Genomic DNA, 13,900 nt, shown 5'->3' with positions numbered 1-13,900 from the left:
TTCCTGAGATTAGCGCGTTCAAGTTAGCCCTTTCAAATAATTTTTCCTTTTTTTTCAACATTTTCCTCTATTTCTTCGCTCCTATTAGTCTTAGCGTGATAAAATATAGCCTATGGCCTTCCTCGAATGGGTAAATGGGCTATCTAACACTAAAAGAATCATCAACATCCGTTGCGTAGTTTTAAAGAAAGGGACATGAGGGAATATATATATATATATATATATATATATATATATATATATATATATATATATATATATATATATATATCGATAAACTGAAAAAAAAACTCTTCCTGGCATCTATTGGCGAATAATAACGCGAGCAAAGCTCGGTCATCCAGGTACTTTTTTATTAGTCTGAAATCTAAGTACATCGACCAAACAAGATTTATCACCAAATGTATCAACTTTCCGCATATAAGTCATAACACTCACTATTTCTTACAAAAACTCGGTAAACAAAAGTTCCATTCGGAATCGTCGAGGCAAGTTCACGATAACTGCGAGGGTTCATTCGCCTTCGACAAAGGATACTACAACGACTCGCCACAGTCGCGAGCAAACAGTAGTTTGTGCCAATAAAATGCCTCATTTGACAAATTATAGCCAAGTTGGGCCTATGAGATTTCTTTCGAAGTCGTGTAATTGAGTCAATTCTTGTTGAAATGTAGCAAGATAAAGCGATTGATTCATATGAGCCATTTCCATCTGAACTTTATTTTCAACATAAGAAGATACACATTGACAGTTTATCTAATAGAAAACAACGCAATTTTAAATCAAGGGACGAGTCGGGAAAAGTGTACTAACTGGCAACGGATTTAAATTCACGGCCTCTACTGCTATCGTGGTTTCGTTAAAACTCTAAGTGTCTAAACACACTAGGCCGAAGTTACGCGGCGTAATTTCCGCATGATTACGTCTGCAATGTCAAACGCATACAATATATTATGGACGGAACGCGACGTAATAGTGTGTCATCGGTAATTTAAAATACATTGCAGGCGGAATCATGCGGAAATTACGCCGCGTAACTTCGGCATAGTGTGTTTAGACACTTAGGTCTTATAATATAAAGGCGTTTGCAGTAATTCACATATATATATATATATTGAAATAATTTTTGATATAAAAGAAGCGGGACATTTCAGACTTGCGTCTTTTGCGAGTAACAACGGGACATACGGCCTAAAGCGCGATTGTCCCTCCGAAAGCGAGACGTAGGATAGGTCAGGTAAACCATGCAATACAATTTTTATATTGTTACGTTTCTTTAGCAGCCTTTACACTTTAAACATTTCTAACGCTTTTATTGTTGTCCTACTGTTATACGTTGTGTGATGTGTCATGTGCAAACACCTGATAATATCAGTATGAGATAGTCAGACATCTCGTGCGTAACATACACTTAATTAAGAGGATACACCAGGGGCTAGAGAAGTGAATTAAAAGTACGTGTAATATCTATAGCTGTCTCCCTTACCTCAAGCCTATACCGCAGAACGCGATAGAGACAACTGCAGAAAATCCAGAAAATCAACGATTCGTTATCCCCTGATTCCTTCTCCAAAACTTAACCGACTTAAGTACTTTTTTCACTAAGGATTAAAGAAAGGCTTGAGCTGTGTTCCTATGTTTTGCTTTTTTTTGTATAATCTAGCCAAATCTGTTTTCTGAACGTTTAAACAGCGGAAAATCTGGCCATTTTTTTGGGTTTTGGAACGTTCATATCTTATTTAATAATTAAATTATGAAAAAAAAGAAAACATAGGGACATTGTATTAGTGGCCGTAGATATTCAGGAAAAAAATTATAACTTTACGAGCATTATCCAGGGAGGAAACAGGGGACAACCTTTGTATGGAAAAAACGGCGGTGTGGAATCCTCTTAAAGACCGAGGCGAGAACGATACTATAAAGTAGTATGAACATAGTGGAACTTCATTAAAACGTAAAGGTGTTTGAGCTAAAATAGATGAGAGAAACACTTGGGTCTTTTGCCAAGATGCCTTCGCAAATATCAATATTATATTATGTACTCGTAAGATCCTATACATTTTTGATTTTGAACTTCGAGGTTTTTGGTGTTGACTGAATGAATCGTTGATGATAAAATGTGTTATTTACCTTAACATTTTTGCTGTTTAAAAGTCGCTGACCCTAATCCCCGAGAGCTGTTACGTGGCAACCCTATCCACGAAAGCGAATTCGTAACAGCTTGTAGAGGTTTTAAAAAGCAATCTGATATTTCCCTGCATGATGCATTAGTGCACCGTATTGCATGAACTGCCATTACATGTAAGAGCCACGTATCTCCGTTGAGTTGCGGTGCGTTGCGTTGAAACGCATTCTTTCTTCTCTTAATACAATACAAATATAATAGCGTAATAATATACAGGGTGTAACAAAAACAAGTGATAATACTTTAGGGTGTGTATGTGTTCCTTCTAGAGAGTTCACTGTGCAAGTAGCAGAGTTGAAAGACCAAACATTTTTTTTACTTTTATATGGGCAAGCGCCCGAACGTCACGAGTTTCCTCATACAAAAGTGAAAAAAAAAATTGGTCTTTCAGCGCTGCTACTTTCACAGTGAACGCTCTAGAAGGAACACATACACACCCTAAAGTATTATCACTTGTTTTTGTTACACCTTGTATTATATTTAGGTGTGATCGTGATTGTGTTTGGAAATATCATAATATAAATTATTATAATGCGTAACGCAGCACTTTCGGTCAGCAGTCAGTTTGGTGTGAACACAGCCTACAAGATATGCGACAGCGCAGCGCATTACTCACCCTAACATTTGGCATATCTTTTGTCCGTTGTGCCGTCGGACAAGAGACAATAAAGATGTGAGTCATCGTGAAGATCGAGTTAGACGACACAAGATGCAACGCATATCCTAAAAGTTGCTTCTTCCATGTATTGCGATTAGCGCTGCGTCGGAAGCTGCGGAGGGCGCACCGCAACGGAGCAATGTAGCCTCGCTCTAGACCAGGAATATGTAACATTATATTTTTACCCGCCATCATAGTAATTCGTATATTTGAATTTTTGGAACGCGTGTTTTTTAGATCATTTTACATTTTTTGCTGACCGCACAGGATTAGGTTAAGCGTATGCTCGGAATTATGATAATCTATGATAAAAAAATGTTGTAACTTGTATCTCTGGAAACAGACGGGCAGACATCAACATCTCAGCAACAGGGACCCGTTTTTTTTTTCCTTTTGGGCACGGGTACAGCTCTAGTGGATAGATAAACTCTTGTCGAAACACCCCAGAAACCTGGCTAGAATCGTTCGATTCCCAACATTCATAAGTCGTACCTGTAGTGCAAGCACGGCGACCAGCGGAAATGCGATAGTATGGACAAACTGTGGAAATAAACCTAAGGTGCCGTTCCGATCTTTTTTCGTCCCGAAAAATTCAATTAAAATGCCACTTTATGACAGACTGTAATTACTAACTGTGGAGATAAACTTAAGGTGCCGTTCCGATCTTTTTTAGTTCCGAATAATTCAATTAAAAGGCCACTTTATGACAGACTATCGGAACGAAAAAAGATCGGAACGGCACCTTAGGTTTATTTCCACAGTTTATCCATACTTTCGCATTTCCGAAGGTCGCCGTGCTAGCACTACTGGTAGTAGATATCCTAGTACAAGTGAGACCCGTATAGCGAAAATCAATAGGTGTTAGTGGTGTCGCGATTAGTTGTTTCCAGTCTGGCGGACAGCGGACTGAACTAAACGGTGGTCGTTGAACTCGAACGTGCACTTATTAGTGAGGGCTAATTGATTCTTTCTTTCTGTTTGGTTGGTTAGGCGATTTTTCGGATCGATTAACTGTTGCTGCATCTAGCTAATATTTACAGGGTGTAACAAAACAATGAAATAATACTTAAGAGTGCGTGTATGTGTGTTCTATACAGTAGCGACTAGCAGTAGTATGAAAGTAGGAGCGCTTAAAGAGTTACCTTAAAACAATAGTAATTACTAATTAGTAATACTCGCCATTCAGGTGGTGGACGGTGGCCAGTTTCATTGAAACCAGGCCTGTTACGCAGGAGTAGTTTTATAGTGTCCAAGTGTGTGCGCAGTACACAAGAGCACTCTCATAGTCCTTTCACTCTCATAACCAAGTGGGACGGAAGACCGACACGACTGGCGAGAGATCAGGCGCAGGACCGACTTTTTACATGCCCATCCGACGCATGGATCATCTTACTTGTCAGACAATCAGGTGATCAGCCTGCATTGTCCTAACCAAACTTGGAAATAACATGTTTCCAACGCGGGATTCAAACCCACGACCTCCGGAGTCGAGAGTATCGTATCGTTATTTGACTGTTCGCAATTTTTTCGGCACAACTCACGAGATAATATCGTCCACAAAAGATTATGTTAATATTTCTCAGGTTCTCAATTCAATATCATGTGGAATACACGTGCGCCTAATATAAACAGCAGCTGGGCCGATGCACCTGGCAGCATCTTATTGAGTTTTGTTAACGTATCGACACGATATTGATAATATTTTATATTCAACTCCATACTAATATTGTAGAGTGTGTCTGTCAGTCTGTTGCTTATTCACGATGAACCGAACTAGTGAGTCCAAGATACCTTGAGCCCTGGGAAAGGACATACTAGGATAGTTATCATTGCGAAAAAATGAACGGTTTCATCGCGATAACATAATAATTTGTATATTTTAGTATTAGCTGGCATTTTATTTGGCTGCAGTTTCTGTTATTCAGTATGGAAATTGGATGTAAAAATTAGTATAGCATTTTTATATGGATGATTTAATTTATGCGGTTTAGGCTATCGCATTTCTTATATTAATTACAAACTGCTCGCATTCTTATTCTCTTTAGTTATCCTGCACCTGTGCCATAAGTCATAACTCATAGCTTTATCCCTGGATTAGATATTATGAATTGTTATGAAATGTTCTTTTTGTATTATTAATTAATCTTTGTTTCCTTTATAATCCAAACTAATATTATAAACTAGATGACGCCCGCAACTCCGTTGCGCCAAAATTCGTTTTTCGCGCGGGAACCGTACATTTTTCCGGAATAAAAAGTATCCTATGTCCTTCCTCGGGATTCAAAGTATCTCCATACAGAATTTCAGCTAAATCGGTTCAGCGGTTTGGGCGTGAAGAGGTAACAGACAGACAGACAGACGGACAGACAGACACACTTTCGCATTTATAATATTATATTAATATATTAATTATATTATATATTATTCATATATATATTATATATTATAAATGCAAGAATGTTTCTACTTTCTGTCTTTCTGTTATCGCTTCATCGCTTCACTTCACGGGTTAAAAGTGAAGCGAATCATCAAAATAGATTTAAAACTATTTTTTTATTAATTTTCCAGTATGTAATATATGTATAGTTTGAATGTCTGCAAAATGTATGGTTCCTAGCTATAAGCAGACTTAGCGCCACGAATGGATCTTGCGGACATTACCTATACAGTAAGACATTATACAATATAAAGATACATAAAGGAGCAGGTGTTACAAGTTACAACAATTGGGAAGTGTGCTTTACCTTAAAGGAATTTAAATTTTTGAGCATGATCCTGCCACCTGTCAGGCAGACTAACACATACGCGGACTGGTAATCCTTGACTTTAAGTCGTATATTATCATACTTAATACTATAATATTATGGTAAGTAGATTACCATGGATACTCTTGCTGAATTCTACTTACTACATACATATAATATTTATTGTAAACAAAATCCTTACCAATATTATAAATTCAAAAGTGTGTCTGTCGGCCTGAACCCGTTTTCACATAATTTGTCCATGCCAAATTATGTACCTTACTAGACATTCCGCGCGGCTTCGCCCGCGATTAGATATTTCACTGACAAACTATGGATAAATTTGTGAAAAAAAAATAGCCTATCATCCTTCACGTGGTCTTCTTCTTATCTGTGCCAAATAACAGAAAAATTGCTCCAGTAGTCCGTGAGATAAGCCCTTTCAAATAATTTCCCCCTTTTTTCCACATTTTTTAAATGTATTTATTTGCTCCATTTAGTCTTAGCGTGATAAAATATAGTCTATAGCCTTCCTCGATAAATGGGCTATCCGGCTATCTAACACTGAAAGAATTTTTCCAATCGGACCAGTAGTTCCTGAGATTAGCGCCTTCAAACAAACAAACAAACTTTTCCGCTTTATAATATTTTTGTCTTATTATGCTTGGGGACCCTTGGGGACACAGAATAGTTTCTGTTGCGGAAAAATGTACGGTTATCACGCGATAAACGCATTTTGGCGCAATGGGGCGCCCACAAATTACATGAGGTGTTTTTAGGGTTCCGTACCTCAAAAGGAAAAAACGGAACCCTTATAGGATCACTTTGTTGTCCGTCTGTCCGTCTGTCAAGACCCTTTTTCTCAGGAACGCGTGGAGGTATGAAGCTGAAATTTATATCAATTACTCAGGTCTACTGTCCCTTGAAGCTGTGAAAAAATCAAACTTCTAAGCCAACGCAATCAAAAGATACAGCCGTTTATGCCGCAAATTTTCGACACTTGCAAGGGAATCAAAACCTACAGGGTGCTTCCCGTGAACTCAGAATCTTGAAATTTGGTACGAAGCAACGTCTTATAGCATAGATAAAGGAAAAATTACGAAAACCATACATTTTTAGTTACATCACATAATATATTTTTTTTTAATAATTTTAAACTTACTACCCATTTCCTCATAAACGCGTAGAGGTATTAAATTGAAATTCATACCAAATACTCAGGTCTATAATACCTTTAAGCTGTCGGAACCCTCGGTGCGCGAGTCCGACTCGCACTTGGCCGGTTTTTTTTTACATTTTCTGACCCTTCCTCTCCACCTGGTGAGATTTTGTGAGATTTTATTCAACCCCATTTGAGCCATGCTTCGGCACGAATGGGCCGGCTCGACCGGATAAATACCACGTTCTCACAGAAAACCTGCGTGAAACAGCGCTTGCGCTGTGTTTCGCCGAGTAAGTGAGTTTACCGGAGACCCAATCCCCTACCCTATTCCCTTCCCTGCCCTCCCCTATTCCCTTCCCTACCCTCACTATTACCCTATTCCCTCTTAAAAGGCCGGCAACGCACATGCAGCTCTTCTGATGCTGCGAGTGTCCATGGGCGACGGAAGTTGCTTTACATCAGGTGACCCGTTTGCTCGTTTGTCCCCTTATTTCATAAAAAAAAAATATAAAAAAAAAAAACCCTCCCCCACCACCTAATCTCACGTGAGGTTTTTCAAAATGTGAGTTTCTTACGTAAACGCGTTGGATTCTTTGACAGTCAGTACTCAGTAGTAGTTTAGTCAGTAGTAGAATAGAGTGACGTCAAAGTATGAATGAAATTATTTTCTTTCGAACGGATTAGTGAATGATCTTAATCGTATTACGATTACGCTTATGATTAAATCTTAAGCATACGTACAATCTGGATGAAATGGACCAAAATAGTATATATATTTTTTGTAGCAATGAGAAAAAAAACGCGAGATTTGCCGAGAGTCCCCCTCTCTCCAACGTAAGATTAGATGAGATTTGACTCGACCCCCTCCCCTTAAACACCTCCGTGTACGTAATTTGTGGACCCAACGGAATATGCGGGCTTCATCTAGTCTTTATAAATTGGCAAATACATGTTCATGGGAGCGATAAGAGTTAAAAGAAAACAACGTGTAACCAGTTGTTTTATTTGAGGATTCAATCAGGGAGTACCTACCGGTAGAAGTGAAACCGAAACTGCAGCAGCAGGCTGAAGCAATGCCCACATTTCCTGTGGATCTGTCAGTAGCAGCAGAATTAACGGAACACGGTCGGGTTTTAGAGGGTAGAGCTACGGCTACTTACCATCTCATCAGTCGCAGCGAGTCCCACATACCCCGATTGTCCTCCCCAGCACTGCATGCATATATGCCCGGGGATGCATAATGGCATTTCCCGACCCAAAAAAAAAAAAGGCTGAAGCAGTGCGGTAGAATTCCTCTTCCTATGCAAGCCTGCAAGCCTGCTTTTGCATTTTACTGCAATTCCAGAAAAAATGTTCTTAATTTTATTTAGTATCATCATGATAATTTCAAACAATTTCAACATGGAACCAAACAACGCGAAGCGACGTTGACAGGTCTCGAGACGCACAACGCAAGTCACAAGTTTAGACATCATGTTACTGTCACTGTCCCCAGTTCCCACCTCCATCTCCCCAGACCCAGCGGGCGACAGATACTTTTCAACTTTACAAGTAACAAAGTGGACGAACAAAGATATTGAGTCGCATTGTGTTTTTTTATTTCAAAAAAGTTGTTTTTTTTATATTATTATTTTTCATTGCAAGAAAACCATCCAACGAGGATTATTTTGCGTGACCGAAAATAGTAGGTACTAACAGTGCCATCCTAAAACTCCCGCTGCGGATATGTGGGGCTCATCGCGGCGAAATTGGTATGTGCCGCGACCCTACCCACTAAAACTCTGCGACGCTCCTCTCGCCACCCAAGACGAAGCCACCCTCCCCGCCCGACCCGCCGGACCCGCCCTCTCTGGTGTCACGATGCACGGAGCGTTTTGTGCATAGTGACCCACTCTGGGACTCGAAATTGATGACGGTGTCCCCACGCCGCCACCACGAGTACCCCGGCTAGGGTGGATCATTGTGCTGGCGTCGCGCACGTCTCCGCCTTAGCCGTCTCGAGGGGTCGACCGCCTCCCTGTCCCTGCTGCGTTCGGCCTCCTCCTTGGCAGCCATAACCTCCTGGGCGAAGGTGTCAACTGCCGTCCACGCGGTCTCGCTACTCAGCATTGCACGAATGATAGCTGGTAGCGAGAGGTCCTGTCCAATTGCGGCCACGAGGGCCGCACGCTGCCCTGTCCATGAGGGACAGACCATCACAGTGTGTTCGGCCGTGTCCCTTTCGTCGCCACAATGATGACACCTAGTGTCATTCTCTCTCCTCACTATCTCACACAGGTACCGGCCAAAACAGCCGTGCCCGGTCAGCACCTGTGTCAGACGGAAGGAGAGTACGCCGTATGTCCGGGTGATCCACTCTTTCAGGAGCGGGCGTATGGCCGTTATTAGGGCAACACTCACCTGCGGCTCTTGAAACCGCTCCTCCCACAGGATCAATGTCCTTTCCTTCGCCACTTCCCTCCACCGACGTACAGCGTCCGGTAGGGGATTGCCGCCCCCGGCGCGGACCTCTGCGCAACGCCAGTAAACGTCGGAGAGGGCTCTCGCTTGTAAGTCCCAAGGGACGCAAGTAGGCAGGCCGCATCCCTTGAGATCGTCCGGTATCCGCGAACTGCTCTTATGGCCATTACGCGCTGAAGCCTCCCAAGACTTAGCGCATTTTAGGTGACAAGTTTCCAGCCCATATTGGCGCTCCGTACATGGACATTGAGCGGATAACACCCATGTACAAGCGCCGACAGCCCAGGCTCGGACCCCCGAGATTCGGGAGTAGAGTCGCCAAGGCCCCCGCAGATCTCGTGACCTTTTCGGAGAGCCGACGGAAGTGCTCCCCGAAAGTCCAACGCCCGTCCAATACAAGGCCCAGGTACGTCATCGACGGCGATATGGCAATCCTCGTTCCGCCCACGACAATCTCCAAACCCAGTGGTGGCGCATTCCTGGGCCCATAGAACATAACGGCCTCGGTTTTGTTCAATGCAACTGTGAGGCCCAACGCTCTAAAACAGTGCCATCCTACACAGCATCACAGTGCCATCCTACAAAGCACCACTTGGTATAATATAGTTGTGAGTTGTAATTACTCTTCAGATTTTTTTATGGTCTGCATCTCTTGTGGCGCCAGAGTCAACAGCCGTAACCACGAAAACCCAGTGCTGCTATTTCCGGAGTGCCCGAAGGACATGCAGCATTCTGAAGCTGTCTTGGACCGTCTCTCTTGAGAGACAGCTTACTGCTATCATTGTCGTCCTACTCGTAGTATCGTGCACAGAAATATAATAACGATTACACAACCTGAAGTTATCAAAAATTGCTGGCTTTTTCGACTTTAACCAAAATGCGCCTATAGCACAACACATTTATTTGATAACAGCAGAAAACCTATGGCTAACCATGCACCGGATAACAGCTCAGTTAGCGTATCGTGTCGGTGTCGTGACACGCTCATTACGCGCTATCTACCATCGACACATGTCGCGTGGCGCTGACTCACTCGCGTGACATCACAAACATTAGCATTGATTTTGAACCCCCTGTGACTGTGCGTGACAGTGGACACACCGCACAATGGCAATACGAGTAAAGTACAACGTAAACTATAGTCCGGGATGATGTACAGTCAAAATAATTTAAGATGGCCCAAGCGGTCATTGACTTTTTTAGTATAGGAGCTGTGTGAAAATGCTCGCACTGTATTCTGTTAATTTAAGAAAACAATTGAACTCTACTAAAGAGAAAATATTATAGATTCATCCTAAAACCCTCTTGCTAGCTCTTAGAATGATAATCTCCAACTCCAACTATTTACGAGCCATTCTCGCTCAGCCGAAAGATCCTGTTTGGTGGGGGCTAGTAAATTTTGTATTTATATTTTATTAAGTGTAGATCTGATTAGTACTTACCTCTTTTTAATTCATTACGCATGAGAATTTTGTAATTTTGATTTTTATGAGGCTGGCATTGTCGGTTTCGACACAAGCCTTTAAATAAAGAAAAAAAAACTATTTACGAGTATGAGTTCAAAGTGATATACTTCATACTCAGTTCACATGCAAAATATGACAAGTTTTTTGACAGGTGGTCAATGACCCCTACGGGTAGAATTCAGCAAATTGAGAAATAGAACAGCTATTTATTTGATAGCTTACGTAATAAATACAATTTTGGTTATTTTAATTATAAATACTTCATGCGGCATTGGTGCGGATCGGATTCGGATCGGACGACCAAACAAACAAGCAAATCAACCGAATCCACACCACACTCAATCTACGATTCTCCCCGGTTGGAGAGGCAGCTTTTCCTATCATCGGCCAATCGGCAGAAGACAAGAAAGAGAAGGAGGAAAAAATGGCAGAAGAAAAGCTGGCGCCTCAACGTTATTGTAAGGATCATGTGGCAGCCCTCAGCGGTCACGACCTTCAGACGTAAGGAACACGACAGGACAGATTACGATCCAGAAAAACTTGGGAAAACCACTATGTGGTACTGATATCAACCTATAGATAGCGTCTTATGATTCACAGCTTATTGTGTGACTCAAGTCCTTCCGTGACTTGGATGACAGCAATTTGAATTTTAGTCATGAATGAACATGAAGGTATTTTCTTTCATTCAATTTAATAGCACCAGCACTTAACCAGCACCAACTGTTACAAAAATAAGTTTAGTTACAAAATCGTCGTATTTTTTGTCGGTTGAATAAACTCTCTATAAACTATGTAACGTAACATTACAATAAAATCTTTTGATAAACGAGTAAGTATAAATTTTCCATCCATTCGATATCGCCGTTAAAGTTCGCAACAAATGCCGATAAATTGCATTCGGTCGATACAGTTTTCAGAGTCGGGGTCCGGGGAGTTATGGAGGTTGCAATGCGGACTGAAAACGTGATATTTGCATCTCGACTGGGTGTTATAACTTAACTGATTACGAGTATTCAGTGTTAAACTTTGATGCAGTAGTTATCGTTAGCAAATAGTTGATTTGTGAAGCGAAATTACTTCAAGAATATCGCTTCACAAATCAACATATTGTGTGTGTTAATAATTTTTATGTGTGTCGCAGTCATCTGATTGAATCTGCTATTTGATTGAATGACTAGCAAAGTCATTGAATAAAACCATTTAATTTACAGTTAAAGACTTGACGAGTTGGTCTTTAGACTTTTGAGTTTAGACATAAAACGGTTGAGACAACGTCTTGACGAGTTGGCCTTTAGTTGTTTTAAATGGTTTCATTCAATGAATTCGTTAGTCGTTCAATCAAATAGCAGATTCAACTAGATAACTGCGACATGTGTATATTGGGTACGTTCTTAATAGGGTGTAACTATTCGTTGGAAACGGTTTTTGAGAAACTCTACCCTTATAGGGGTAAAAAGGGGGAATGAAGTTGAAACATTTTATTTACGAGGGCAAAACAACAAAACCACTGAAGCGATTTTGCTGAAATGTTGTAAGGAGATTCCTCCCGCGCAATAAACAAATTTTGGCGCAACGGAGTTACGCGCGTCATCTAGTTAATATAAGCAGGATAGAACAACCTGCAAACACATTTTGTGTGCCCGAAAGTTACAAACTACGTCTTATCTAGGTCTTTATCAAAAGTTTTGTTTCTCTACATTACCCAGAAGGAGCGAAATGATAGAAGTTGTTTTGTCTATTCGAAACGGCCTCAGGGATATGTTATGTTCCCGTATATCTGCAGACAACTTTAAAACGCGGATAAATTTTACATTTTATTCTTTGAATCCTTGTGAGATTTGAAGAGAATTGTTGTTTTTCTTTTTATCAGAACTGGATGTTTTCTGCAACTCTCTTGTGCGGAAAATCGGTTGTCACGCGGGAACCGTACATTTTTTCGGGATGAAATCTTTACTTTGTCCTTTCCCGGGACTCAAAGTATATCTGCGCAAAATTTTCTTCAACTCAGATCAGCGGTTTTAGCATGAAAAGGTAATGTTTATGGACAGAAAGTATGATAATACTAGTAAGTTAAGGGTGAAGCCAAACGAGCGTAATTTTATGAGTCGTGAGTCGCAGAATTTCTGCCCCGTAAATATCTTTTCATACAAATCATGACTCACAAAATTACGCTAGTGTGAATCAAACAGGACTTTTGTATGCAACTGATTGCAGCAGAATTTCTGCCAGCCGAAATTCTGCGACTCACAAGTCACAACTCACAAATTACGCTCGTTTGGCTTCACCCTAAAGTAACATCTGTTTCGTCATGAAGCTGGACTGAACTGATTTTGATAAAATTTGAAGATTTTTCTAGGAAACGGCTAATTTTACAAAACATCATCGGCATTTTATATTTGCAATTGTTGGTAAAACGGGTTTTATTACGATATATTAATATTCAGTTCCCACAGATTTTCTCACATACTAATCAGGTCACAAGGACATTTCGTATGTCAGACTACTGTTGAGTATTTCTTTTTAAGCAAATTCAAAAGTGTACATTTTTCACATTTGTATGTAGGAACCTACTAGGAACAGACTGGCAGAGAGCCGCAGCGGGAGTCCCCATCCCCTGCGTCGAATGCGACACAGCACATTTTCACTGCGTGAAAAAAAAAAGAACAGACTGGCAGCTGAAGTTCATAAGTACAGACACTTAGCATGAGAAAATGTATCAGTCTGTTTTTCTATCTCTTCTATCATACCGCTCCACGCTTGGACCACATTTAACTTGTAATATAAAGCGAGTCCCAGAAAAGGACTGCCAAAGTCTGCAGGGCTGCCAAATCTATTCACATTAGAAATAAAATTAAGAATTCAAAAAATAAAGTAAAGACAACGTGGCAAATAATAGCAAGTGAAACTGGAAGAGTCGCCAGTCACAACTCAGATTTTAAATTAAATATAGATAACAAAAATATAACTTCCGACAATGATGTTGCGACTACTTTTGAGAAATTTTTCGCTGACATTCCAGTTTCAATTACAAGTAACCTAAAGGACTCTCCTGATGATGCTATATTGTTACTTAAAGAAAATGTAAATGAATGTGATATCGACTTTAGATTTAAAGAAGTAGGTCCTGAAGACATTTTAAAAACTTTCAATTTACTAAATATTAAGAACACTACTGATTTGTGGGGCCTATCAATGAAAGTTATTAAATCTATAATCGATGTT

At 40.5% G+C, this 13,900-nt stretch overlaps 2 protein-coding genes across 5 annotated transcripts in view; both read right to left on the bottom strand.

Moving 5' to 3' along the window:
* The window catches only part of LOC121736812 (IQ motif and SEC7 domain-containing protein 1), a 232,103-nt gene that overhangs the window by 141,760 nt on the left and 76,443 nt on the right, over positions 1-13,900 (bottom strand). The window lies entirely within an intron of this gene.
* On the bottom strand, positions 8,697-9,933 carry LOC121736756. The gene is made up of 2 exons (XM_042128141.1): positions 9,833-9,933; positions 8,697-9,360 (listed from the first exon to the last, which is right to left on the bottom strand). The coding sequence occupies exons 1-2, from the start codon at positions 9,931-9,933 to the stop codon at positions 8,697-8,699; spliced, it is 765 nt and encodes a 254-aa protein (XP_041984075.1).

Source organism: Aricia agestis, chromosome 19 (assembly GCF_905147365.1).
Source record: "Aricia agestis chromosome 19, ilAriAges1.1, whole genome shotgun sequence".
Lineage (NCBI taxonomy): Eukaryota > Metazoa > Arthropoda > Insecta > Lepidoptera > Lycaenidae > Aricia > Aricia agestis.
Note: the sequence above shows the minus strand (reverse complement) of the source record. Positions and strands in the feature narration are given on the sequence as shown.

Coding starts and splice junctions, on each gene's coding strand:
- LOC121736756 (XM_042128141.1), bottom strand. CDS start 9,933: ATGTCCTTCGGGCACTCCGGAAATAGCAGCACTGGGTTTTCGTGGTTA. Junction 9,361..9,832: donor ACCATAAAAAAATCTGAAGA/GTAATTACAACT, acceptor CCATAAGAGCAG/TTCGCGGATACCGGACGATC.